The sequence below is a fragment of the Colius striatus genome, chromosome 6 (assembly GCF_028858725.1).
Source record: "Colius striatus isolate bColStr4 chromosome 6, bColStr4.1.hap1, whole genome shotgun sequence".
Classification (NCBI taxonomy): Eukaryota; Metazoa; Chordata; class Aves; order Coliiformes; family Coliidae; genus Colius; species Colius striatus.
Window position 1 is genome coordinate 5638263 of NC_084764.1, and position 26744 is coordinate 5665006.

Here is a 26744-nt window from a genome sequence, read left to right on the forward strand (position 1 = left end):
TTGTGAGGAGCAGAGCAGAGCTTCCAAAGGCTCCAGACTGGCACTGCCAGAGCACAGTGTGCTGGAGGGGCATACGGAGCGGGCTGAAGGTGGCTCTGGCAGGCCAGGCCTCCCCCCCCAAAGCTGTGTCCCAGAAGGAGATGAGGAAGCACAGGTACTGCTGTGGGGAGTGTGGTAAAGCCTTCCTGCAGCTCTGCCACCTCAAGAAGCACTGCTTCATCCATGCTGGCCACAAGCCCTTCCTCTGCCCAGGGAGGAATTGCACATTTCCCAACGGCACGTGGACTCAGGAAGGGCTTAACAATACCAAACCTAAGAGGCCTTTGAGGCTTGCCCACTCTGCTCTCCCTTTCATAGAATCACAGAATGGAGGGGGGTTGGAAGGGATTTAGAAAGATCATCCAGCCCAAGCCCCTGCTAAAGCAGGTTCCCCTCCAGCAGGTCACACAGGAACACATCCAGGTGGGTTTGGGAACCTCCAGAGCAGGAGCCTCCACACCCTCCCTGGGCAGCCTGGGCCAGGGCGCCCTCACCTCAGCACCAAAGCAGCTTCTCCTTGTGTTTAAGTGGAACTTCCTATGTTCCAGCTCATGTCCTTTACCCTTTGTCCTGTCGCTGGACACAACAGAAAAAAGTGCTGCCCCATCCCTTTGACATACACCTTGTAAGTATTAATGAGATTCCCCTCTCAGTCTCCTCCAGGCTGAACAGCCCCAGGGCTCTCAGCTTCTCCTCATAAAGATGCTCCAGTCCCCTGATCATCTTGGTGTCCCTGCTCTGGCCTCTCTCCAGCACTTCCCTGTCCCTCTTGAGTTGGGGAGCCCAGAACTGGACACAGGGCTCCAGATGAGGCCTCACCAGGGCAGAGCAGAGGGGGAGCAGAACCTCTCTCCACCTGCTGGACACACTCTCCTTGATGCCCCCCAGGCTGCCATTGGCTTCTTGCCCACGAGGGCACGTTGCTGGCTCATGGTTAGTTTGCTAAAAAGCATCACTCCCAGGTCCCTCTCCTGGAGCTGCTCTCCAGCAGGTCACCCCCAGCCTGTGCTGCTGCAGGGGGTTGTTCCTCCCCAGCTGCAGGACTCTGCACTTGTTGAACCTCAGGAGGTTCCTTTGTGCCCAACTCTCAGCCTGCCCAGATCCAGCTGAATGGCAGCACAGCCTCTGGTGAATCAGCCAGTGCTCCCAGTTTGGTGCCATCAGGGAACTTGCTGAGGGTCCCTCTGTCCCCTCATCCAGGTTGTTGATGAAGATGTTGAACAAGACTGGCCCCAGAACCCATCCCTGTGGAACTCCACTGGCCACAGGCCTCCAACTCCATCCTGTGCCATTGATCACCACCCTCTGGGCTCTGTCAATCCATCTCACCCTCCACTCATCCAAGCCACACTGCCTGAGCTTTCTGATGAGGATGACATGGGAGACAGTGCCAAAAGCCTTGCTGAAGTCAAGGTAGATGACACCCTCTGCTGTCCCCTCATCCAGCCAGCGGTTATACCATCACAGAAGGCTCTCAATTGGTCAAGCAGGATTTGGATCCTTGGTGGATCCATGTTGACTCTCCCTGATAACCATCTTTTCCTTCATGTCTTTACAAGTAACATCCAGGAAGAGCTGTTCCATCACCTCTCCAGGGATGGAGGTGATGCTGACCACCCTGTAGTTTCCTGGATCCTCCTCTTGCCCTTTTTGAAGGCCAGAGTGTTCCACAGCTCTCCCCTGGAGTGTGTCACACGTTGCACAAACACCAGTTGCACTTGCTGTGCCCTCAGTTTTAGCTATTCTTGCTCTCTGCTGTGCTCCAAACATCTGCATTTACAAAAGAAAACAAAAAGTTTTGTTCAGGGGCTTAAACTCTCAGCTCTTTATGCCCCCTGCACAAGAGGAAGGCCTGGTGTCACAGGGAATCAGCAGCAGTACACTTCCCTTTCCTTTTGGGATGCTCCAAAGCCATTCTTTGGGGTGTCCACATTCAACTTCTTCCATCAACTTGTATGACCAGTTTGCAGACAAATTGCTGGAGTAAGTTCCACACCACTTTGAGGTGAGGATGGAAGGTGAATTCAGCTAATAAACCTTTGGGTGCCTTTCTTTTTAGCTGTTTTCTTTAAAGTCAAGGAGCAGATGAGCTCAGCCTTTGCCCCAAGAGCCTGGAGACAGATTGGTGGGGGCACACACCTATGCAGGGGGCTTGTACTTGAAGTCATGGTGCTTCCTCTTGCCCTCCCTTTGGTGCCTGGCCCAGCTCTTGCTGTTTTCAAATATTGACACAGCTGCAAAGTGTTCTGGCTGGAGCTGAGCTCTTGCACTGCATTGGGAGCACGTGCCCTCTGTCACTGCGGAGCGAAGCGGGAGCAAATGAGGGAAGGGGAGAATCCAAACCCCTCTTGCTTCATCTGCTGGCCCGTGGCTACCTTCATAGAGTCACAGAATGGTGGAGGCAGAGCTCACCCAGCCCAAGCCCCTGCTAAAGCAGGTTCCCCTCCAGCAGGTCACACAGGAACGTGTCCAGGTGGGTTTGGGAACCTCCAGAGGAGCCTCCACACCCTCCCTGGGCAGCCTGGGCCAGGGCTCCCTCACCTCAGCATCAAAGAAGCTTCTCCTTGTGCTTAAGTGGAACATCCAGCTCATGGCCATTACTCATTGTCCTATCATTTGAGCCAACAGAAGAAAGTGCTGCCCCATCCCCCTGACACACACCTTTTAAATACTTGTGTTAATGAGATTTTTCCCCCCCTCAGCCTTATCTAAGTTAAACAGCCCCAGGTTTAACCCCAGGTTCATCCTTTGTGGTGGCATCCAATGTGTTAACAATCAGTGATCAAGCTGTGTAACTCACTTCAGGCTTGTATTCAGAAATACCCCAACTGAAGAACCAGCAAGCTGTCATGGAACAAAGGCCTAAGAACAGAGACCAAGGCCAAACCCTCTGTGCTCTGCTGCCTCCCAGTCAGAAAAATAGTTACATGAGAAATAAACAACTGCCAAAGGCTTTCTTCACCTAAGACAACTCACAGAGTAAAAGGGATCAAAACTCCTTGCTGTGTTGAATGCCTTAACTCTGTGAGGGTAAAAGGATGAATCTTAATTCTCTTACCCTAAGAGAGGATATAGCATCCATCACTCATGGCTGGGGGAGGGCACAAAGGAAATGAAATGGGGAAAACAAAGTTGCTTGCAGGAATGGTAAACAGATGGAGGAGTTAAATGTTCAAGGGGTGGAAACCAAAGCCCCTGGAGAGGTGACAGCTGATGCCTGCTGTCCTGCTGCATGAGAGGAATAGAGCAGAGCCCCAGAAGCACAACACAGAACAGAACAGGCTGTAAGGTGACCAGCAGCAGCCTGAATTGCTGACATTACTGTCAGGTATCAGAAAGGGCTGGAAGGTGTCCCAGGATGTTGTGACAATCTCCCTTTGTAAGACAAAACCAACGGACAGAAATAGTTGGAAGTTGTGTGATGAGTGTTCTTGAGACAAAAAGGTTTCAGCTGTTACAGTTAACCACCACTAACCCTGCTGGGGGTTTGTCCTGTTCCACAGAGGGAAAGAACAGCAATGGGAAAAGCAGCAGCCAGAGGCAGTGACAGGAGGGTGCCTTTCAGTGAGGTGTTTTCAAACAAGTGCTTAAGCAACAGAAGCAGCACAGGAACCAGAGCAGCAGTAAGGTTAAAGGTGGCAGAAGTGAGTCTCAGAGGACATCCAGGCCTGTCTGCTAACCAAGCTCAACCTGCTGCATGCCAGGGTTGCTCCAGGTTAGCCCCATGTGATGCCCGATGCCAGGGAAGGTGCCAACACCTTCCCCTGAGAGAAGGTGGTAAAAATCTGTGCCTAAACAGAACAATGTTGACTTAAGCTGCAGTGTAAAGGCTGCCTGGTTAGTATAAGGAAAGGGACAGAGATGTAGGAATGAAAAACAAAAGAAGTGACTGAGAATACTGCAAGGGAGATACTTTGGTGATCCACGTAACCAGGTGAGATGAGAAAGTGCTGGTGCTGCACTACTTGGTGTTCACAGTACCTGAAGGGCTGTAAGATCATCTAATGCCATTTTGCTTTCCAATGTTGTCCCCAGTAAATGGTATCTTAATCAGTACTTTACAGTCTGGCTGCCTTAGCTCTTGGGATCAAGTTGGAATCTGTGTTCTAGATTTCACAGAACCACAGAGTGGTGGTGGTTGGAAGGGAGCTCCAGGGCTCATCCAGCCCAAGCCCCTGCTAAAGCAGGTTCCCCTCCATCAGGTCACACAGGAACACATCCAGGTGGGTTTGGGAACCTCCAGAGCAGGAGCCTCCACACCCTCCCTGGGCAGCCTGGGCCAGGGCTCCCTCACCTCAGCACCAAACAAGCTTCTCCTTGTATTCAAGTGCAACCGTTTGTGTTCCAGCTTGTATCCATTGCCCCTTGTCCTGTCACAGGGCACTGCAGGAGAAAGTGTCACCCCATCCTCCTGACACCCACCCTTTAGGTACTTATTCCTCATAAGGAAGATGCTCCAGTCCCCTGCTCATCTTGGTGTCCCTGCTCTGGCCTCTCTCCAGCAGTTCCCTGTCCCTCTTGAGCTGGGGAGCCCAGAACTGGACACAGGACTCCAGATGAGGCCTCACCAGGGCAGAGGAGAGAGGCAGGAGAACCTTCCTTCACCTGCTGCCCACACTCCCCTTGATGCCCCCCAGGATGCCACTGGCCTTCTTGGCCATGAGATGCACAATGAAGCCTTGCACAGGTGCATTACACCTCCCTAAACCACAGCAGCCTCTCACCAGTCAGACTGGGGTCCTGGCAGCAGCCTTCCTGCGCTGGCATTTCTTCCCTGCAGTCAGAGCCACGGGGGCATGTTCAGTTATGCCTGGTGAAAGCAGCCCTGAGGTCACTTGTCCCACCTGCAATGAGAGTCCAAACTCCTCCTCTGCAGCTGACACAAATGTGGGGCTGTTTGTGAGGAGGAGCTGTGGTGGGACAGCTCACATTTCACCACTCTTCCCCAACCTGTTTGTGCACTGACACCTCCCTCCTTTCCCTGCCTGCTCCACCTAAACACTGCTTCCCCCTACCAAGGGTGTCTCTCAGGTTGTGCCTAATCCTGTGTGCACACACTCCTCCATCCAGGTCATCTCCACCCAGGGCATTCTGGCCATCCCTAAAAGTATCTCTCCAAGACCCACAGAGGTTGGTAGCTGAAAACAGGAGACGAGGGAGGGAGCCTCTGGAACTGCTCTTTGTACCAGTGGCCACAGAGTCATTCCTCAGCCACCCTAATGCTAATATTTGCACTCCTCCTATGGAGATAAACATGACAGATCTGCTGCACAGAGACACAGCACAAAACACACTCCTTGCCAGCAGGAAGCATTTGGGTGCCATGAGGCAGTCCCTCAGGCTACCCCCACGCTGCCCTCCCTGCTTTCTGCTGGTTTCTCACTCTGCCAATTTTATTGCTTGCTGGAGGAATTTATTCGAGTTTTCCCAGCCCTGGCAGCCTGGTTCTTGACCTGTTTATCTGATGTCGTGACATCCAGGCTATTCCTGCCTTCCTCTTCCTGGAAGGCCCTGTTTTCCTAGCTGGTTTGGGCTGTGCTAGCTCCTTGTTTGTCAGAGCTTGTGTTTCCTTTCCTGATGTATTTTTGTATGCTCTGCTAGGGTGGGAATAAAAAGGGAGAGCCCAAATTTCATGCTGCTTCACCCTCCTCCATCCCTCTGGGAGCTGTGATGTGAAGTGTCCACTGCCAATGGCATTGTGGACCTAAGTGGAAGGAAAACTGAAATTCCATGGCAGCCCCCCTGCTGCTGCTGCTGGGGATGGGCAAGGGAGAAGGGGGAGACTTGAACTGCTTGTTCTGGTGCCAAAATAGCTGGGGCTGAGCTCACTGAGAACTGCAGGGAGAAAAGACAACTGGACTCTAGGGGGAAAAAGCAGGGGAAGGCTTGCAGCTGAAAAGAGGAGGAGGGCTGGGAATGGCTCTCAAAGTCTTGCTGTGTGTGAGAGGGGTCAGTGCAGGGCCCTGAGCTGCAGGGTGAGGAGGCAGTGATGGTGCCAGACCACGGTGGCACGCAGGGAAGAGGAGTGAGCTGCTCTGGAGGGGATGGCTGGGAGCTGGCAGACACTTCTCTGTGACAGCCCCAGCTCTCCCTGTGCCCTGGGACCAGCTTGGCCTCTCGCTCCTCTCCTCGTGCCATCTTCCCTGTTAGGAAATGGGATGCTAATTTTAGTCCTGTGGGAACCCAGAGATATTTGCTCCCTTCCCACCAATGAAGTAAGAAAATGAAGATGCCCTGAAGGCAGGGAGAGATGCCAAGAGAGGAGGGATAAAAGGAGCCTCAGTCCCACTGTCCCTGACACACCACGACCTCTGGAGTCCTGTTTCTTCATTCTGGTTCAATATTAACTCAGTGGGGCTGTGACTGTGCTCACTCTGCTGCCTCTGCACTCCCCTGCAGCAGGGGCTGTCCAGCATGGCGTGTGACAAGAGCAGCGTGCTGAGGGGGCTGCTCTTCTCCAGCCTCCTGCACCTCACCCTGAGCCATGCTGGAGGTAAGGCTCGCTGCCAGAGGGGTGACAGGAGGGAGAAAGATGGGGTTATTTCTTTGCAGGGTAAAGCAGGGGGGCAGTTTTCTTGGTGAGAGAGGAGGGCATTCTAAAAGCTTGAAGCTGGGAGTGAAAGGGTGCTGAGAGAGGGAGGACAGGGCTCCCCTGCACAGGAGGATGCAGAGCATCCTGCAGGCGCTGACCACAGCTCAGAGGATGGTGTGGGTCATCTGGGGGATGGTGGGGAAGGGGAATGTGGCTCAGTCCAGGACCAGACCTAACACAGCTGTGGGCCTTTTTGGGCTAGAGTTCCTCAGCTGAGCTGGGTGGCTGCAATTCTCCTTTGGCTCCTCAGCTGTCCTTTATCTACACCTTGGCTCATACACAGCGTGCTGTCTTCCTGCTTCCTGCTTCTTTGCTCTTGTGGGAACCTCTAATTCATCCATTTTTTCCTAATATGAGGTTAGGTCCTCTCTGACCCCCTGCTCTGTGGGAGAAGGCCTGTCTACAGGTCTAAAATCAGAGTCTGTGAACATGAAAATGGAACCAAGCTGTGCCTGTCGCAGTGGTTTGAGGCTGGAAAGACACAACTGCAGTGGCTGGCAGGGAGCAAAGAAGCCTCTGCCTAACTGAAAATGAGCAGAGCAGCTCTGCTGAGGATAACAGAGGATTCCTGTCACTTCTGTGGCCTAAGTGACCAGAGCCCTGATGGATGGATTACAGAGCCTGCTCTGATCATCAGGTGTAGACCTGACAGGGCTCCTCCTCTCTCACTGGTGCACTGGAGGGGGCTGGGATCATACCCATCAGCTGGGCTTGAGTTTTGGAAACTGAAAGTAAGGGCAAAGGCGCCTTCCCAGGGCAAACACCCCTTTGGCTGAGAGTGTTCTCCCCTGGCAGTTTTCCTGGAGAAGGGACAGGCGCTGTCAGTGCTCAAACGGCCACGACGTGCCAACAAGGGCTTTCTGGAAGAGATGCTTAAAGGGAGCCTGGAGCGAGAGTGCCTGGAGGAGACGTGCAGCTACGAGGAGGCGTTTGAAGCCCTTGAATCCACCGAGCAGACGGTACGGACGGGGAGCCCCAGGGGACGTCCCTGCAGCCAGGGGAGCAGCAGCAGGTCACACGTGTGGCCAGGGGCTGGGGGTGCCAGGCTCTGTTCTGGGAACCAAAGATGAGGCTGATGCATGTGTGAGAGAGAGAGCTCAGGCTTTCTTAGGGAGCTTCCCTGCTGGAGCCACTTGAGGGAATGCAGCTCAAAGCTCACATTTGTCTCCCTCCCTCTCTATTTTAAGCATGAAGCATGGAGAGCCTTCTCATCAGGCTGGAGGTGCATTTTTCCACTAGTTCAACATTGTGCTGCAGTCCCAGGTGCTCACAAAAGCAATGTCATAGCAACCAAACACTGAGTGCAGGTGCCTCAAGCTCCTTGGAGCTGAGGCTTTTCTATAGACTGTCACTTTTTTTTCCAGCTTCCACACTCTAAGTTTGTTCTGCATCCTTTTGGGATTTATTCCTAAGCCCCAAGGCTGGTGTTTGGGGCAACACTCTTTTTCTGTAGTGTCCAGTGGCAGGACAAGGGGTGATGGACATGAGCTGGGACACAGAAAGTTCCACTCAGACACAAGGAGAAACTTGTTTGGTGCTGGGGTGAGGGAGCCCTGGCCCAGGCTGCCCAGGGAGGGCGTGGAGGCTCCTTCTCAGGAGGTTTCCAAACCCACCTGGACACGTTCCTGTGTGACCTGCTGGAGGGGAACCTGCTTTAGCAGGGGCTTGGGCTGGATGAGCTCTGGAGCTGCCTTCCAACCCCCACCACTCTGTGATTCTGTGATTCCATCATTCATGCTAAACTCCACACCCAAGAACACAATGGTAAAACAGATAAAACAGTTATGAAACTAAACCAGGAAGATCCAACCTCTGTGGAGGAGTGTTTCTAAAGCAATCACCTCCAGGCTGCATGGCAGAGATGCAGGTCCAAGGAGCTGAGCAATACCCACCTGTATTTAGAAGTTCTAGCCCCAGCTCCTTGAATTTACACACCGTAGCCCAGGCTCTGCCTCCTCTGCAGCTTGATGAAGGTGGTGAGCATCTCTGGCCTTTTGAGAAACAACAGCACTCTTGATTTCCAAGTCTGATGAGTTCAGAATGTGATTTTACATCAGATGTTTTGCTTTGCTGGACACTGTTGAGGGTAGTCAGTTCCAGTTGTTGTGATGGGGCGTTCTCCTACTGGTTTGAATTGCAGCAGCTAAGCAAGGTTTGATGTTTGTGTCTCTGCTCTTAAATGTAGACATTTGTTTGTTTGTTTGTTTTTTACAGGAGGTATTTTGGTCAAACTACCAAGGTAAGTTTCTTCAAGTCCTGCAGGTGCTGTGCTGTCCCTTAGGATGCACTGTCCCATCCTGGAGCTCCTCCCTACCCTTGTACAAGAGCTTGCTTTCAAGGACAAAGCACTTGTGTTTTGTCCCTAGATGATAAAACTGATTTAAATGAGGATGCTTCACTGGATTCGTTTCATATAATGTGTTTCTTTCCTCTTATTTTGCTAGTGTGCCAGGGTCTGAGAAAGTCCAGGACAGTTCTAGATGCTTGTCTAGAAGGTAAGAAATTCATGTTGACCTCAAGCTCCCAGCAAGGGCCAGGAACTCGCTTCCTGCAGAGTTTGTAAGGACAAAAAAATCACCTAAATTTGGTGAAGCCATGTGGAAGGAAAACAGCAGGAGGGGGGTTTGAAATCCCTTTTCATTCCCCCACTAAGCATTTCACAATCAGCCTAACTCCCCCCTTGAAAGGCCATGGGGTAGCTGCAGGCAGGTGTCCCCCAGGCCAACCTCTCAGAGCTGCACATGCAGCCCCATCAAAGCACAGAGCCTCAGGGAAGAGCTCCCTCAGATGAGGCAGAGAGAGCTCAGGCTGTGTGCTCTCCTACCCCACGGGGAGGATGCCTGTGCTTATGCAGGCTCCTACACACAGCACAAGTTCACACAATCCCACAATGGTGGGGGTTGGAAGGGAGCTCCAGAGCTCATCCAGCCCAAGCCCCTGCTAAAGCAGGTCCACCTAGATCAGGTCATAGTTAAAGGCACTTGTGGGATGGTACCTCTGACCCTGAGAAACACAACATCTGTTTCCTCTGACCTGGGCTTACACCACATTGGGATTTTCCCAGGTAACTGCTCTCTTGGGCTGGGCCAGAACTATCGGGGGACAATCAGCTACACCAAATCGGGGATTGAATGTCAAGTGTGGACGAGCAAATATCCACACATACCTAAGTAAGTTCATCTCCTGCATGCCCCTGAAGGCTTCCCTGAGGTGTTTTTCCTTCCTAGCCTACCTCACCTGCATTCTCTCGTAGATTTAATGCCACCATTCATCCCAGCCTGGTGGAGAACTACTGCAGGAACCCAGACAATAACCCGGAGGGCCCGTGGTGCTACACCCGCGACCCCACGGTGGAACGGGAGGAGTGTCCCATCCCAGTGTGTGGTAGGTCTCAGCACCACACCCCAGAGGGCCCAGCACCAGCAAAACACCCCACTGAGTCCTGTACTGTGGGGGACAGAGGGTAGGAGGGAGGGATGTGACATGAACAGAGATCAGTCAGAGCAGAGGAGACGCATCTTAATGGGTAAAGGAGCTGAGGGAGAGTTGCCCACGCATCTGCCTTGGCTAAAGTCCTCTGCTGTGCTGTTTTCTGTACATTGCATCAATCCAGACCTAAATGAAATCCAATGTCAGTAGTCCCCTGTAATCCACTACAGTTTTGCCAGTCAGGAGCACCCCAAAATCCTGTCTCAGCTGCCTCTGACAGCAATGAGAAACTGCTTGTTCTTCTGGTGTGAATTCCCACCTTCAGGACAAAACCACTACATCTTGTGCTTGCCTGCCTTAACACGTGGGGGGGTGCAGTTTAACAGCCACAATCTCAAGAAAAGAGAAGACACCCTTCATTGAACTTTACAGGATGGAGAACCACCCCCCTACACTTATATCCTCCCATTTCTGCACAATACAGAGCTGTCTCCCCTGGAGCTTGGCCTCCATCTCAGAACTGGTAGAAAGCAGAGAACCTTCTCCCAGCAGAAGTTTCTCTTCCAAAAGCAGAGAGCAGAGGCAACGACTCTTGTTGTGAAAGTCAGAGAAGTCAGCAACCATTTTTGACCTGAAGTTTGAAAAATCATTACCATTTCTCTGGAGTGCAATATGGCAAGCTGGAGATGCTGCTGTGCTTTGGGGTGATCAGGCATCTGTCCTCTCTGCTCAGTAGTGTTTCTGACCTACAGTAGCTCACTGTTACGCTTTGACATGCACAGACAGGGTAGGACTAGAAAAGCCTTGCTTTTGTGCACAGTTCCTTGGCAATCACATTGACACGAGTCCATCTTGCACAGAAGCAGCCTCACCAATTAAAGGCAATGCTATTTGCTCAGTGGCTGTTGTGCTCCAGGCTGAGTAGTCAAACAGAAGGTCTCTCTTCCATGGGGATATCTCCAGTGCACAAGGAAAAGGCAGCTTGAGGCCAAGCAACTGCCACAGAACAGATTTTCTGGTGCCCACTCCCTCAGTAAATGCTGCTTAAAGCTTGCAGCCATTAGGACACTTGCAAGAAAAAGCACAGAAAGGCTGTCAGGAAGGTTTTTCTCTCAAAATTAGACACAGAAACATTGGCAAAAGTGAACTTTGCTATTCTAGCAGCACACCACAGTAAAAGGCCCCTCAGCTATTGTCTAGTTACACATTTGAGAAGGCAGTGGAGGCCCTAACACAGCAGCATTATGATGCCTGAGGCATCTAGCCATCCCTTTGGTTCTCAGATACCCCAGAAAAGGACACAATATTGTCTCTCACGTCTTAGTGGCAAAGAGAACGGTGCCAGCCTCACCTTACCTCCCTGATAACGAGCCACCTCTGATGCTGTAATGTTGTAGCGGGCCACCACGTGTGTGGGGGCTGGAGCTCCCAAACAGCATGGCATGCCCTATCAGACTCTGGGCTTTAGTGAAGGGGCTGCAGGGCTATTTGCTAACAGTGCATCTGGGTGCAAAGCCACGGCTCAAACCACAGCTCTCTGTCTTGCCAGGCCAAGAAAGGACGACGGTTAAATTCACGCCCCGGGTCACCCCCCCGGCCCCGCAGGAGCCCTGCCACGCAGACAAAGGCATGCTCTACACTGGGAGCCTCTCAGTCACTGTGTCAGGAGCCAAGTGCCTGCCCTGGAACTCTGAGAAAGCCCAAGAGGTGCTGCAAGGAAAGCACAGTGAGCCGGAGGTGAAGCTGCTGGGGAATTACTGCCGGAATCCGGACGGGGACGAGGAGGGCGTGTGGTGTGTCACAGAGCAGGCGCCCGGCTTCGGCTACTGCGACCTGCACTACTGCGGTGAGAGCCCTGCAGGGAGGGAGCTTTAAGCTCATGAGTGCAGCCTTTGTCCCAGCCCTATCAACCACCAGCCCATTGCCCTCAGTGCAACATCCACCCAGCTCTCAAACCCCTCCAGGGACGGTGACTCCAGCAGCTCCCTGGGCAGCTGTTCCAATGCCTGACAGCCCCGTCAGTAAAGAAATTCCTCCTCACATCCAGCCTCAACCTCCCCTGGTGCAACTTGAGGCCGTTTCCTCTTGTCCTATTGCTTGTCACTAGGGAGAACAGACCAATCCCTCCTTGCTACAGCTTCCTTTCAGGTAGTTGTAGAGAGCCAGAAGGTCTCCCCTGAGCCTTCTTTTCACCAGGCTGAACAGCCCCAGATCCCTCAGCCCTTCCTCATCTGAGACATGCTCCAAATCCTTTCCTAGCTTGATAGCCTGCCTCTGGATCCTCTCCAGCACCTCAATGTCCTTCTTGGAGAGAGGGGTCCAAAACTGGACACAGTATTTGAGATGCAACCTCACCAAAGCCAAGTCCAGGGGAATGATCAGCTGCCTGCTCCTGCTGACAACGCTGTTCCTGATGCAGGCCAGGATGCCATTGGCCTTCTTGGCCCCCTGGGCACACGGCTGGCTCATGTTCAGCTGCTGTCAGTCAACACTGCCAGGTCCCTCTGTGCCTGGCAGCTTTCCAGCCACTCCTGCCCAAGCCTGGAGCTGCTGGGGGTTGTTGTGGCCCAGGTGCAGGACCCGTCACTTGGCCTTCTTGAAACTCATGGCATTGGCCTTGGCCCAGCCATCCAGCCTATCTAGATCTCTCTGTAGAGCTTCCCTACCCTCAAGCAGATGGACACTTCCACCCAGCTTGGTGTCATCTGCAAACTTACCAAGGGTGCACTTGATCCCCTCATCCAGATCATTAATGCAGATGTTAAACAGGAGTGGCCCCTGTACTGAGCCCTGGGGAACACCACTCGTGACCAGCCACCAACTGATTTAACTCCATTGACAATGTCTCTTTGGACTCAACCATCTCACCAGGTTTTCACCCAGGAAGGTGTAAGCCCCTCCCAGCCAAGAACAGCCAATTTCCCTGAGAGATCAGTGGTTTTAAGACATCCTACCTTCATCAGATCCATGTGTGTAGGAAGAATGTGGACGTTGCTGCCAGCTGTGGAAAGTGCAGCCAGGCCTTTTCCCACGTTTGTCTTTCTGTGTGTCTCAGACAGCTCGCTAGAGGATGGCAGCGACCAGGCAGAGGGAATGGCAGGACGCAGTACCCTTCCTCGAGAGTTCAAAACCTTCTTTGATGAGAAAACATTTGGTTCAGGCGAAGCAGGTGAGCAACAACTTTAGCTACAGGATCAGAGTTTGTAGAAAGGCTGCAGCTTCTTCCCACAGGACACTCACTGTTCAACAGAAACAGCAGCTTGCCAGAAGCTGTCAAAAGCAGGAGTCAATCTCCAGTTATGATCATGGAGCTAGTAAGCACTTCCTTCCTAGGTTCTTCCAGCTTAGCAAGCTGACTGCAGACAACGTTTACCACTGTGAATCAGGTAGAATAACAAAGCCAGGTTGCCTGTTTTCCCAGACTGTGGCACTCGTCCTTTGTTTGAGAAGAAAAAGGTAACAGACAAAAGCGAGAAGGAGCTGCTGGAGTCCTACATAGGAGGCAGAGTTGTGCAAGGGGATGATGCAGAAATTGGCAGCTCCCCCTGGTAAGTATTATCTTTGCTTTGCCCTTCATGAGGAATTGTGTCTCCCTTCTCTTGGGTTCAACTGGGGGGAAATAGATGGGCTCTCCCAGCTCGAGCAGCACACAGGGACTGGGGATTCTAATTAGAGTTTCTCCAAGGGGCTGACAGGGCACTGCTGAAATACCTGGAAAGAAACACTCCTCTCACAGAATCACAGAGTGGTGGGGGTTGGAAGGGAGCTCCAGAGCTCATCCAGCCCAAGCCCCTGCTAAAGCAGGTTCCCCTCCAGCAGGTCACACAGGAACGTGTCCAGGTGGGTTTGGGAACCTCCAGAGAAGGAGCCTCCACACCCTCCCTGGGCAGCCTGGGCGAGGGCTCCCTCACCTCAACAACAAACAAGCTTCTCCTGGTGTTTAAGTGGAACTTCTTGTGCTCCAGCTCATGCCCATTACCCCTTGGCCTGTCACTGGACAATACAGAAAAGAGTGTTGCCCCATCCTCTTCACACCCACCCTTTAGGAACTTATTCCTCATCAGAGAGATGCTCCAGTCCCTTGCTCGTCTTGGTGGCCCTGCTCTGGCCTCTCTCCAGCAGTTCCCTGTCCCTCTGGAGCTGAGGAGCCCAGAATTGGACACAGGACTCCAGATGAGGCCTCACCAGGGCAGAGCAGAGGGGGAGCAGAACCTTCCTTGACTTGCTGCCCACACTCTTCTAAACACACTTCAGGATGCCACCGGCTTCTTGGCCACGAGCCAACACTGCTGGCTCTTGAGCCAAGTATGCAACCCTCTGGGAAAGGATGGGTGCTGGGGTGTTTCATCTTTCTCTTTGTCAGTGTAGCACAATGCTCACTGCAAATTCTGCTCTTTCTGGGTGACACCAAGACCCCTTCAGCCAGTCACACCTTTAGTGCTGCTAAGATTTCCTCCCTCCTTGTGTCTCAGGCAGGTGATGCTCTACAAAAAGAGTCCTCAAGAGCTGCTGTGTGGTGCCAGCCTCATCAGTGACAGCTGGATCTTGACTGCTGCCCATTGTCTTTATTATCCACCCTGGGACAAGAACTTAACTACAAACGACATCTTGGTGCGGATTGGCAAGCACATAAGGGCAAAGTAAGAGCCTGGATGAAGAGAGAGTGAACCAGCCTTCTTCTTGGGAGTAATGAGATACAATAAGGTTGGGCTATCATGCACTAGCCAAGGAGACACATGTAGCCATTGTCACAAGCCTCTCCATGCTGGGATCTAATGGAGCTGTCATTTGCTGCTCTTGCTGATTCTAAAGGTTAAAGTGAAAGGGAGGGCATGGAAAGTCTAAAGGGGTGTTCCAGTGCAAAGACAGTGTTGTCTCAGAGGGTACAAAGCACCTATCATGAGCCCCTGAGAAGACTCCCAGTTACTACTGTACCCTGAGTTCTTTCTTTCATGACTATTTCAGGTACGAAAAGAATCAAGAGAAGATTGCTCTGTTGGATAAAATCATCATCCATCCCAAGTACAACTGGAAAGAGAACATGGACCGGGATATTGCACTCATGCACTTGAAGAGACCCATCATCTTCAGTGAATACATCCATCCTGTCTGCCTGCCTACCAAAGAGGTCGTGCAGAGGTGAGGAGACTGTCCCACAGTCCGAAAACACAGGCTTACAAAACATCTCCTTTGGGCCTTCAAAACAAAGATGCCTTATGTAGGATGTTTGGAGCAGGAGAGCCAGGGGGGTAGAAAGCTGTGGCAATACATTTGACTATACTCATGCTTCCTTCCCCAGGCTGATGCTGGCAGGTTACAAAGGACGGGTAACTGGTTGGGGAAACTTGAAAGAAACGTGGGCTGCTAACCCAAGCAACCTCCCCACAGTTCTGCAGCAGCTCAACGTGCCCATCGTGGACCAAAATACCTGCAAAGAGTCCACTAAAGTTAAAGTCACTGACAACATGTTCTGTGCAGGTAAGTGCCACTGGAGACACGTGGCCAACTTGCCCTGGAAGGACAGGGGCTGTGAGCTCCTGGTGGGGCTCACACAGCGAGGTGGTGACTTGCTGGTAACTTTGCAAATGCATTCCATTAAAAAAGACTTTCCTGTGGTGAGGACTTTTTCAGCATTTAGAAAACACGAAGGCTGGAGAACTCAGAGCTATGAATAGAGTCTAGTAACATCATGCTCTGTCAGGCTAATTAGCCTGATGACACCAGATAACAGCAACAGCAGTGTGAGAACTGAGCACATATAACACGGTCTTTTCATCGGTGTATGGGACAGTCCAGTGACTTCCCAAATCAAAGGCTGCACACCAGTTATCCTATGCAGTAAGCCAAACAACCCTTTCCTTACCAGCTTGTCTCAACCTTTTGGAGCCTATCCATACTTAGACCCACAACTGCTGTGGCAACAGGCTCCAAAGATTGGTTAGGCACGTGTGAGAAACGCAGTTCCTCACCTTCTGTTACATTCCCTGGCTAATAAATGGGAAGAGGTGCACATCTATACTCATAACTCCAGAAAAAAAGTGTTTCTTCTCCATGCCCTATGCTGTTTAACAGACCCTTTACAGCTCTTGTCATTTCCAAGCTGAGCAGCACTTATTTACTCTCTCCTAACACAGAAGACTTTCTGTACTTCTGATAATCCTTGTTGTACCTTCCTAAACCTCTTCTGGCACTACACTGTTTCTGAGAAGTGAACATAGAATTCAAGAATAAAGAGACTATGGCTTTATGTACCAGTTTAATACCTTCTGCAGACTTGATCAGTTCCCAACATGCAAATCTCCAACCAGTTTGGAATGAGTTTGTGCTGCCTGCATCTAATAAAGCACATGATTACTTGAGTTAGGACCGAAGCCAGTTTCATGAATATACTGACAACACAGTGTTCTTATGGTTTCTTTTCTAGATAATGTGCTTGGAAGGCAGCTGAGATGTAGGCATATAGCAGAAAGGGGAGAGACAGGTGATGGGGAAAAAACAAAGACACTGTCCAGTTAATTGGGAAGTAGAGTGAAATCCCTTTCCTCTTCACAGCAAGACTGTAGGAAGGCAGCTCAGGGCGAGAAAGAGCAGCCTGCAGAATGACAGGAAGGTGAGTGTGAGGACAGAAACGTGTCTCTAAAGTAAACAGAAAGAAAGAGCAAGGTACATGAGATACTACACACAAGAGAAAGGCACAGTAGGTCAAGCCATAGCTGGTGATCACAGTGGCAGAGGACACAACAGCAAGGCTGGTGAGTGAAACCAGGAATAAGAGCACAGAGGGTAGAAGAAAATGGTGGATTCATAAATGTTACAAAGACAGAAGCAGACTTAGCTGGTTTAGATACAAAAGAAAGAGCAGTTTTCTAAACTGAAGGCCAATTAGTTGGCAGAACAGTAAGCAATCTTGTGGCTTTCAGAAAATGTATGCAGCAATGCTTGGAAGGAAAAGCTGTCTAGCAAAAGCCACCCCCCCGACAATCAAACGTCTGGCTTTGTTCTTGCCTGTAGGTTATAGCCCTGAAGACTCAAAGAGAGGAGATGCCTGTGAAGGGGACAGCGGGGGACCTTTTGTAATGAAGGTATGTTGAACAAGTTCAAGCTCATAAAACACATGGAGTTAGGTTTGTGCTATGCTGGGCTTCTGTAATAGTCCAGCAAACAACAGCAGAGGTGGCGACTGTTGCATGGCTGAGGGAAACCCATCCTGTGCCCAGGCTGAGCAACTGAGAGGAATCCTGCAGTCACCCAGCCCCATTTCTGTACTCAGCTGCCAGCATGTACAGAGATGAGCTGCAGAATACGTGAGCAATGGCCAGTTGTTTCATGAGGAAGGGCTGAGGGATCTGGGGCTGTTCAGCCTGGAGAAAAGAAGGCTCAGGGGAGACCTTCTGGCTCTCTACAACTACCTGAAAGGAAGCTGTAGCGAGATAGGGGTTGGTCTGTTCTCCCTAGTGACAAGCAATGGAACAAGAGGAAACAGCCTCAAGTTGCACCAGGGGAGGTTGAGGCTGGATGTGAGGAGGAATTTCTTTGCTGCCAGGGTTGTCAGACATTGGAACAGCTGCCCAGGGAGCTGCTGGAGTCAGCATCCCTGGAGGGGTTTCAGAGCTGGGTGGATGTTGCACTGAGGGCAATGGGCTGGTCAGTGATGGGGCTGGGACAAAGGCTGCACTCCATGGGCTTAAAGGTCTCTTCCAGCTGAAACCATTCAATGATTCCCACTTAGGGGTTTACCAGCAACAAGCTGTTATCTAGGAGACACCAGTCTGAACTTAGGGGTTTACCAGCAACAAGCTGTTATCTAGGAGACACCAGTCTGAACTCCAAAGCAGTATCCACCACTGAACAGTGCTGGGGCACATACAGGGCTTAGGTCTGAAAGCCTCTTGCTCCTTATTCCAATCTCATTTGGGGCTTGGTTTGGTTTGGTTTGCTTTAGAACCCAGATGACAACCGTTGGTACCAAGTGGGAATAGTTTCCTGGGGAGAAGGCTGTGACCGAGACGGCAAATACGGATTTTACACCCACGTGTTCCGCCTCAAAAAGTGGCTGCGAAAAACCATCGAGAAACACGGGAGATAGAGGAAGGCTTCACCTTGCTTTGCTCTCACTTTTGCTACAATGCTCCACTGCTTAAAAGCAAAACCATAGAAGATCCTGAAGCAAAAGAGTTCTGTCCTTACAACCCGACAAAGGGATGTGTTCTCCTTTGAAAATAAAAGTTCTCAAACTCATCTCCTTCCTTTTGTTCATGCTGAGTTTAGCTGACCTTGCATCTAAGCCACCACAGGAGCCAGGAGTATCAACAGAACAGCACTAGTTGTGCTCCCAGATCCCTGTTGTGCTTCAAACACCTTGGCTTCCCTTCTACCAGCCATAACCATCAACAGATTGTAGACCTCAGATGAAGGCCTTAAGTGAGGAACAGCACGAGGGATTGTGCCCTTGGGGCACTGTCCACTTCAGGTTGACTCATCTTCTGTTCTAGAAACTAGGCCAAGCATGTTCTGGAGATGGTTGCCCTACACTAACTGTGGCATTACACACACCACCACCACCAGTGTCAAATGTAAAGAAACCATAACCTGTTCTGGTAAGACAGCCACAGTACTCAGCTACAACAGCTGACAACAAATACCAGCACCGCTGTTTGCAAGGCTGGCATCTCCAGAAGTTAATGATGCCAGCTGTATGTAGTTCATCCCACAGAGGAATATGGGCTTGAACACACTGAGTGGCTCTTCCATGACTGTATGGCAGTAACCTTCTACATGGCAGGTGGTGCTGGGTCCTCCAAGTGTGCACAGTAAGATTCAGAAGGATGCAACTCATGCACAGCCATTGTCCATGACCTTCCTACAGAAGCATCCTGCACTGTATCTGGTTGTCTTCTAAAGCCTGGTTAGGGATCACTCCCAAAAGAAGATTCAGTTCTTCTGTGAGCTCCTCTTTAGCAGCAATTTGTGGAGCAGTGAGGACCCAGCAGTAGAGCAGCTGACACATTCTTGACTAGCCAATTTGTTCAGCCCAGTTTTCTCTTAAAGCATGAGATTTAGAAGCTGTCCTTGCTTCCCATGACACCATAGTCCTTAACTTCTCACTCACAGTGCCACCAAGTCACAGAAACCCATAATTTGTTGTGTTTCATAAAGAAGCAGAGTGACTGTGTTGAAAAAGTGACAGTAGAAGTAACTGTTTATATCCAACCAATTCCAGTTGAAGTTATTGCTTGTATACTGTCTGCCCACCTCCTTGAAGATGGCTCATTTAGGAACCAACTTGAAGGCAGCCCAGTTTGATTGCCCAAAGAATAACAACCACCTTTCAAAGACATCTGAAGAAAGACTTCAAGAAAACTTACAGATCTCAAGGTCCACAACAGTTTCAAGTCATTGATAACCACAGGTAATAGCCACAGGCAATAACCTCAGGCATCAAACAGCAAGAATGTTTAGTCTTTACAATGTCTACAATGTCTTTTAGCCTCACTGCTATCAAACTGTGAGAAATCACGTATCTAAGAGTGGAAGCAGGACTGTGTAGTTTCTGGAGTAAGTTGCTGCCAATACTGACTTGTTACAAACAATACAGAGGAACCATGTTTAATATTCAGTTTAATGTTATTTAAGTATTGTCTGGGCTAAAGATTAGGCTTTATTAATTTATGTGCACAAGTTTGAGTTCAGAACTCCCAGGATATCGAGTCCAACCAAACACTACAGAGACACAGGGCAAAAACTCATTCATAGTAAGCAACTAAATCTTCTGCTACTCAATTACTCCTGTATTTCACTTCCAATTCAGCTCCAGATTTGAAATAGTTGTATGCAGGCTTACAGGCATTGCTGCTTTAACATCCTGAGCTAATGAACAGAACATCTGCTGGATGTGGGAAAGGAACACATGGATTAATTTAAATGTAAGTTTCCAAAAGCAGCTAGTGGTTAAGAGGTAGTGGCAGTAACTCCAGTGCCAGCCAACACAAACGACTCACCAACAGCCCCAGTTTGAGTGTGCAAAAACCTCAGCACTTACCAATAAGGGCCAAATCTCCACTTGTCATACAGCTCTGTTCCACAAGAGAGTGCCTGCTCAACTTGGGGTTGGGAGAGGAGACTGCAACTACTAGATGGAGATGGTGGAGCACCATGCCAAGGGATGGCAGGATGGAGAACGCTCACAGTGTGCAGACTCACCATAAGCACCAAGCAGCATTAAGTCAATTGCAAACCCAGCTTAGGGGTCCTGTAAAAGGAAGATATCAGCCATATGCAGAAGCTCTGGCAGAGATCTATTCTACAGGTACTAATTGAAAGCCACATTTTTGCTGTAATCAGGCAAGACAGTTTCAGTAACAGCCTTAATGCAGAGACTGCTGGTCCACAGAGCAAACAACAAAAGCAGCAGTTAGGTGGAACAGATTAAAATCTAGAGCAGAAGTGTGCTATTGAAAGCCTGCCTGTTCAACCCCTCCATAACTCTGTCCTAGCTATGGAACAGATGTTCAATTTATGCTTCACAACCAGCTCTCACGTGGCAGTGCAGTAGTAAGGTGAAAACATCACCTCCCTAGAGATTAAAGGGCCACAACAGCTACACAGTGTGTGTCTAAATCTTCATACTTGTGGCTTTTGAAAAAGGCAACTCAGAAGACATAAGATGCATTTAGTCACACGCCTGGAGTGCTGCACTGGATGGCTACAGACTCCTCAGTAGGGACAGACAGCACAGGGAGAGGTCCCTTCCAACCCCTACCATTCTGTGATTCTGTGAAACAACATCAAGTAAAGTGGAGGGGCAGCCCTCTGTCAGGGCGTGTCTCAACTGCTCAGAGGTCATTGATGGTGAGGATAGGGTTGAGTGTTTATGGGTAAGAATCAGAAGGAAGGACAGCAAAAGGGATGTGCTGACAGGAGTCTGTTATAAGCCACCCAGCCAAGATGAGGAGGTAGATGGGATGTTCTTTAGGCATGTCATGGGTTTGTGAGGAGCTGCTTTGCTTGGTAACAGGGGAAGGGGGCTGCAGTGCAGGCTCTGTACAGAGTTCTCAGACTTTCCCCTGGCTCTGGGGTTTGTACCCACCTCTGGCCTGGCTGGGCCAATCTGGCACCTCTGCCAGCACTAGTTAAGAAGGGAAATTTGGAATGCGTGGGAGGAGGTGGAAGGGAAGGGCAGGATGGAGGCGGCCACATGGACCCCACAGACAGGAAAGGGTCAGGGGGAGCGATGGTGCACCAGAGACCCTTGCAGCCCGCAGTGAGAGACAGAGGCCCCATGGCAGAGGGGGTGAGAGTTGGAGACTCCGGGTCAGAGGGGGCGAGCAGTTTGGGTCACAAGCTGGAGAAGATGAACTGGGGTTGCAGCAGCCCCTGGGAGCGGCCTGTGCAGGGCGGCCCGGCCTGTGGGAGACCCCGCGCTGGAGCAGGGGAGGACTGGCCAGGAGCCCTTCTCCTCAGGAGTCAGGTAAGTGGCAAGAGACATCAGGAAAGGACTCACTGCACCCCCCATTCCCTGCCCCTGGCAGCGCTTATGAGGGGAGGAGGTAATGACACTGGGCTGTGGGCTCTGAGCCTGAGGAGAGGAGGGGTGGGGGAAAAAGGCTGTTAAAGGGCTGGTTGCACTTCCATCATTCACCCTACTCTGTGTTGTTTTTCCATTGGAGGTTTCTGTTTGCTATGTTTTGGTTGGAGATGGGTTAAATTCAGTTTCCTTTCCTTCCCCAAGCTGAGTAGCCTGAACTGTTTTGCCTGGGACTATAAGTGGCAACTGAGCCCTTCCTGTCCTTTGGAGGTTCCAAGGTCTGTGGTACTTCAGTCTAGTCTTTTGTCCCTGGATGGGCCTAAACCACCACAAGGCAGCTGGGAAACCTTCTGGGATCGCTGGCCCTTGTTCTCATGGGGGATTTCAACCTACTGGACATGTGCTGGGACTCCAACACAGCAGAGAGGAGTCAGTCCAGGAGGTTCCTGGAGTGTGTGGAAGGTAACTGCCTCATACAGCTGGTGAGAGAGCCAAAGACAGAAGGTGCCTTGCTGGACCCTTTGCAAACAAAGCTCTGGTGGGGGATGTGATGGTTGGGGGTTGCCTAGGGCATAGTGATCATGAAATGACTGAGTTCTCAATCCTAAGAGAAGCAAGGAAGGGGATCAGCTGAAGTGCCACTTTAGATTTCCAGATGACAGAGTTTGAATTGGTTAGGGGGGTGATTGCCAGAGTCTCTCAGAAGGTAGTCCTGAAGGGCAAAGGAGTCCAGGAAGACTGGACATCCTTCAAGATGGAAAAGTGAAAGGCACAGGATAGAGCTGTCCCTGTGTGTGAGAAGATGAGCCAGCAGGGCAGAAGGCTGTCCTGGCTGAACAGGGAGCTTCTGCTGGAGCTCAGGAGGAAAATTTACCATCTTTAGAATAAAGGTCAGGCAGCCCAGGAGGACTACAAGGATGTGGTGAGGTCATGTAGGGAGAAAATGAGAAGGGGCAAGGCTCAAGCAGAACTTCAGCTGGCCACTATTGTAAAAGACACTAAGAAAAGTTTCTACAAGTCTATTAGCAACAAAAGGAGGGCTAAAGGGAACCTTCCCCCTTTAATGGATGAAGGAAGAAACTTTGTGAACAAGGATGAAGAAAAGGCTAAGGTACTTAATGCCTTCTTTGCCTCAGTCTTCAATACTAAAACCAACTCTTCTCTGGGCAGCTGTCCATCTGACTCAGAAGACAGAGGGACAGAATGAGGAGCCCTTGGTGCAAGGGGAAATGGTGTGTGACCTGCTTCTCCCCATCATTCCATGGGGCTGGATGGGACCCACCTGAGGGTGCTGTGGGAGTTGGAAGTGCTCAGCAAGCCCCTTTCCATCATTTACCAGCAGTTCTGGCTCACTGCAGAGGCCCCAGAGGACTGGAGGATGGCACATGTGACCCCCACCTACAAGAAGGGCTGGAAGAAGAATCCTGGGAACTACAGGTCTGTCAGCCTGACCTCTGTGCTGGGGAAGATTACAGAGCAGATCATCCTGAGGCACATACAGGACAACCAAGGGTTCAGACCCAGTCAGTGTGGCTTTATGAAAGGCAGATTCTGCCTGACTAACCTCATCTCCTCCTATGACAGGGTGATCCACTGATTGGGTGAGGGTAGGCTGTGGATGTATCTTCCTGGACTTCAGTAAGGCCTTTGACAGTCTCCCACAACATCCATCTGGAGAAATGTGCTGCCTATGGCTTGGACAGACCTGCTCTGAGATGGGTGGAAAACTGGCTGATGGCTGGGCCCAGAGAGTCATAATGAATGGAGTTAAATCAGTTGGTGGCCAGGCACCAGTGTGTTCCCCAGGGTTCAGTACTGGGGCCACTCTTGTTTAACATCTTTATCAATGATGAGGGAATCAAGAGAACCCTCAGTAGGTTTGCTGATGACACCAAGCTGGGTGGGTGCATAGATCTGCTGGAGGGGAGGAAGGTGCTTCAGAGGGACCTGTACAGGAGCAAAGGGCTGGGTCCTGCCCAAGTCTTATGAAGAGAGGCAGAGGGATTGGTTAGCCTAGAGGAGGCTGAGAGGAGACATGATCACTCTCTACAGCTACCTGCTAGGGAGATAGAGTGAGCTGGGGGCAATCTCTTCTCTCTAGTTATGAAGCACAGGACACAAGCAATGGGGTTGAAATTGTGTCAGGGAAGGTTTAGATTGGAGATCAGAAAGAACCTTTTTATCAAGAGAGTTGTTAAGTGTTAGAAGAGGCTGCTGAGGAAGGTGGTGGAGTCACCAGCCCTAGAAATATTTAAGAGACACATAGATGAGGTGCTGAGGGACATGGTTTAGTTCAGCAATGGGCAAGGTAGGGTGAGGTGAGTGGGTGTAGTCCATGATCTTAAAGGTCTTTTTGACCTGCAATGATGCTGTGACTAAGACCCTCATTAGAAAAAAAAAGAGCAGACTAGCAGTAGCAGGTGTCTTAGTTACACAAAATAGCACAGTTTTCCAACAGCAGATGTTTAAGGGTAAGAAAAACGTGGTGGTGAGGTCTACCTGCACTTGAAAACTGCAGGAGGAAGACTGCTTAACCAAATGAGTTCAGTATAAATCAGCCCACTGACTGTACAGAACTGCCATCTCTTCCACATGAACAGCAGCAGGCTCCCTCAAAGCAAGCATCTGCTGACAGATAGAGCTATGCTCACAAGGATTACTTAAAAGAACCACTTCAGCAAACTACATGTTCCCAACTTCCTTTCAAATGAGAAGAACATTCTGAAACACACTGCTGCTCCTAGAATACAGAGTGCAAAGGCTCAGGCCTGCACCCACAGACAGCATGTATCACTTCTCTTCCTTCTAATATATCCAAAGCTCCTGTCAAGAATAGCTTGGTTTCATTTCTAGATGCCCAGTCACAACCATTCAGGAAGAGAGTGACTTCCCTAACCAGCAGTCACTCCTTCTCCTACAGAATCTGGTATAGTTAATGCAAACTTTATTTACAAAAGACACTTAAATTAGTTACTTCATGCCATGTGTTCATACAGAATCAACAGTTCAAGGAATACATGGAGAAGAAGTCAAGAAATTAAAAGTGAAATCACTAAAGAGCTTCTAAAAGTTAAGAACTAGGAAAAGGATTTTTCAAGACAATTTTACAAATAAAAAAGGTTATGAGAAACTAGTCTGAGCAAGAGGACTGTTGTTTACAGGTCTGTACACTAAAACTAATACACAGATAGTCTTCTATCGTCAAAGAGATGCTCAAAGAGAAGCGTTGTCAAAGGGAAGATGTCAAAGAGAAGCAGAGTATGTACAAATACTTGTGCCACAAAGACTCAACCCCCCAAAATCCACTGTATTATACATAAACCAGTTTGTATACATTAGGCCTAAACGAGGCCATTTAGCTATGAAGATTCCTAGTTTAGTAAACTAAAGCTGAAGACAGCCCCAAAGCAACAATGATTCTGTCTCTCTTGCATCTCTATTTGCGACTGCTTTTTATTTTCTCCAATCTTTTTTTCAAGTCATCAATATTAGTTGCTGCAGAAGAAGGTGGAACCAAGGCAGTGCCAGAGGAATGAGTCTGATTGGAGTCCAGGTCCAGGTGTTGGTTCTGCTCCCGTGACTCACGGAGCTGAGAGAGCTTACTGTGAAGCATATCTGTAGAAGATGCAACTGTAGGGATTGCTGGTTTAGAGAGCAGAGATGTCAGAGGTGGTCTGTCTTCCTGCTACGGGGGAGGAAAGTGAAATGTTAACACAGACCATGGCAAAGGGTGTGTAACAAGTACAAGCCACAATCAACAGATTTTCATCTTCACAGAAAGCACTGAAGAGAGAGGAAAGTGAAAGAGCAATACAACACAGGTCCTTTGGAGAGGAAAAGCAGCTGCCAAAGTCAGAACCATACAAAGCTAACCACAATACTCATTTCCCTCTCATTTTAGTAGCTCATGCTTAGCTTGATGGCAGTGGGACAAAGCAAACAGAGTCTTTAAACACCAGCAGAACAGTGTTTTACAGCACAAGAGGAGAGTCCATGCCTACGTGCAACACCAACAGCTCAGGAGTCTCCTGGAGGAATGCAAACAGGAAACTTGGATTGGCAAGATCCACCCTGTCAAGTCACTGTTCTTTCACCAATTGATACTTCCATCTGCATTAACTGCCTTGTTACTATCATCTTGGAGACATTTCACCTCCTCAGGGCTGTGAGGTGATAAACAAGTTCATGTCAAAGCTTCAAGCACTGATGTACCCGGGTGACTAGATCTAGAGTGACCATCAGTTCTCAGGTAGCTGAGGGCAAACTTCAGTAATCTGCACTGGATTAACACATAGATCATCCAATTGTTTTTGGCCCATGTGTTTCCCATACTAAGGCACAGAAATGCTGGATGAGTGTGCATCCACACACCCAAACCAGATAAAGCTTCATTTAAAGTCTTCATTCAGGTCTTACAGTTGTTTCCCAGCAGAAAGATCTAGAGTTTGCACATCACTCAACTCAGAGGTCACTATATGTTAACCTCCAGAGAACAGAAAGGTATCTGAACCTTTCTGAGACTCAACTAGGTGGCAAGCAAAGACTCTACAGGGCTGTAGAAACAACCTGCATGTACATCAGAGCTGCAAACAGAGCAGAAGGAAACATAAGCAGGCCAGGTAACAAGTTCAAGGCCATTTGCAGGAGGCACAGCGACATGCAGTGAACAGCTAGAGGACATGCAGTGTAATGAAAGACCATCAATTCTGATTAGAATCTGCCTTTGGAACAGAAAACCCAGTCATCTGAATTCTTAAGCATGTACAAATGAAGTGCCTCCCCTGGGCAAGTGTTGTCAAATACAATACCTTTGCATTGTCAAGGCCACAGCGCTGCCTGAGGATTCTTAATCTTTCCAAATAAAATGAAGGCCCCACTTCCTCCCCATTTGTGTTTCCTACAGATGAAGACACAGTGTGAGTAGGAGCAGGAACACAGGTTCCTTCCATCTGAGGAGAAACTCCTGGAGGTTGAGGGGAAAGGAAGAAGAGTAAAAAAGATTAAAAACATCAAAAAAGCAAAAGCCTCTTGGTCACTTCCTTTAAGATGGAATGGATGAAGCATCAGGCAACCTATGAACAACCAAACTATTTGCATTTGCTAGTATTGCATATCAGCCCTTTCCTTTTCTTGCAAGAGTGACACTTCAAACACCAAGGA

The 26744-nt window shown here is 49.9% G+C and overlaps 2 protein-coding genes across 6 annotated transcripts in view; one reads left to right on the forward strand and one right to left on the reverse strand.

Annotated features, from left to right (window-relative positions):
• Positions 1 to 6354: 6354 nt before the first annotated feature.
• On the forward strand, positions 6355 to 18298 carry F2 (coagulation factor II, thrombin). Its single transcript, XM_010197562.2, has 14 exons — positions 6355 to 6532; positions 7427 to 7590; positions 8846 to 8870; positions 9076 to 9126; positions 9696 to 9801; positions 9885 to 10015; positions 11610 to 11906; positions 13116 to 13229; positions 13482 to 13608; positions 14533 to 14700; positions 15026 to 15199; positions 15360 to 15538; positions 17072 to 17142; positions 18003 to 18298. The coding sequence occupies exons 1-14, from the start codon at positions 6454 to 6456 to the stop codon at positions 18144 to 18146; spliced, it is 1830 nt and encodes a 609-aa protein (XP_010195864.2). The 5' UTR covers positions 6355 to 6453; the 3' UTR covers positions 18147 to 18298.
• A 1410-nt stretch (positions 18299 to 19708) lies between these two features.
• The window catches only part of CKAP5 (cytoskeleton associated protein 5), a 58703-nt gene continuing 51667 nt past the window's right edge, over positions 19709 to 26744 (reverse strand). For 4 of the 5 annotated variants that reach the window (XM_061997795.1, XM_061997794.1, XM_061997798.1 and 1 more), the window contains exons 43-44: positions 26393 to 26547; positions 19709 to 25269 (exon numbers count right to left, since the gene is read on the reverse strand). In XM_061997795.1, coding sequence (XP_061853779.1) covers positions 25021 to 25269; positions 26393 to 26547 — 404 coding nt within the window. In that variant the 3' untranslated portion in view covers positions 19709 to 25020. The remainder of the gene's footprint in view (positions 25270 to 26392; positions 26548 to 26744) is intronic. The other variant, XM_061997799.1, reaches the window with a different exon arrangement.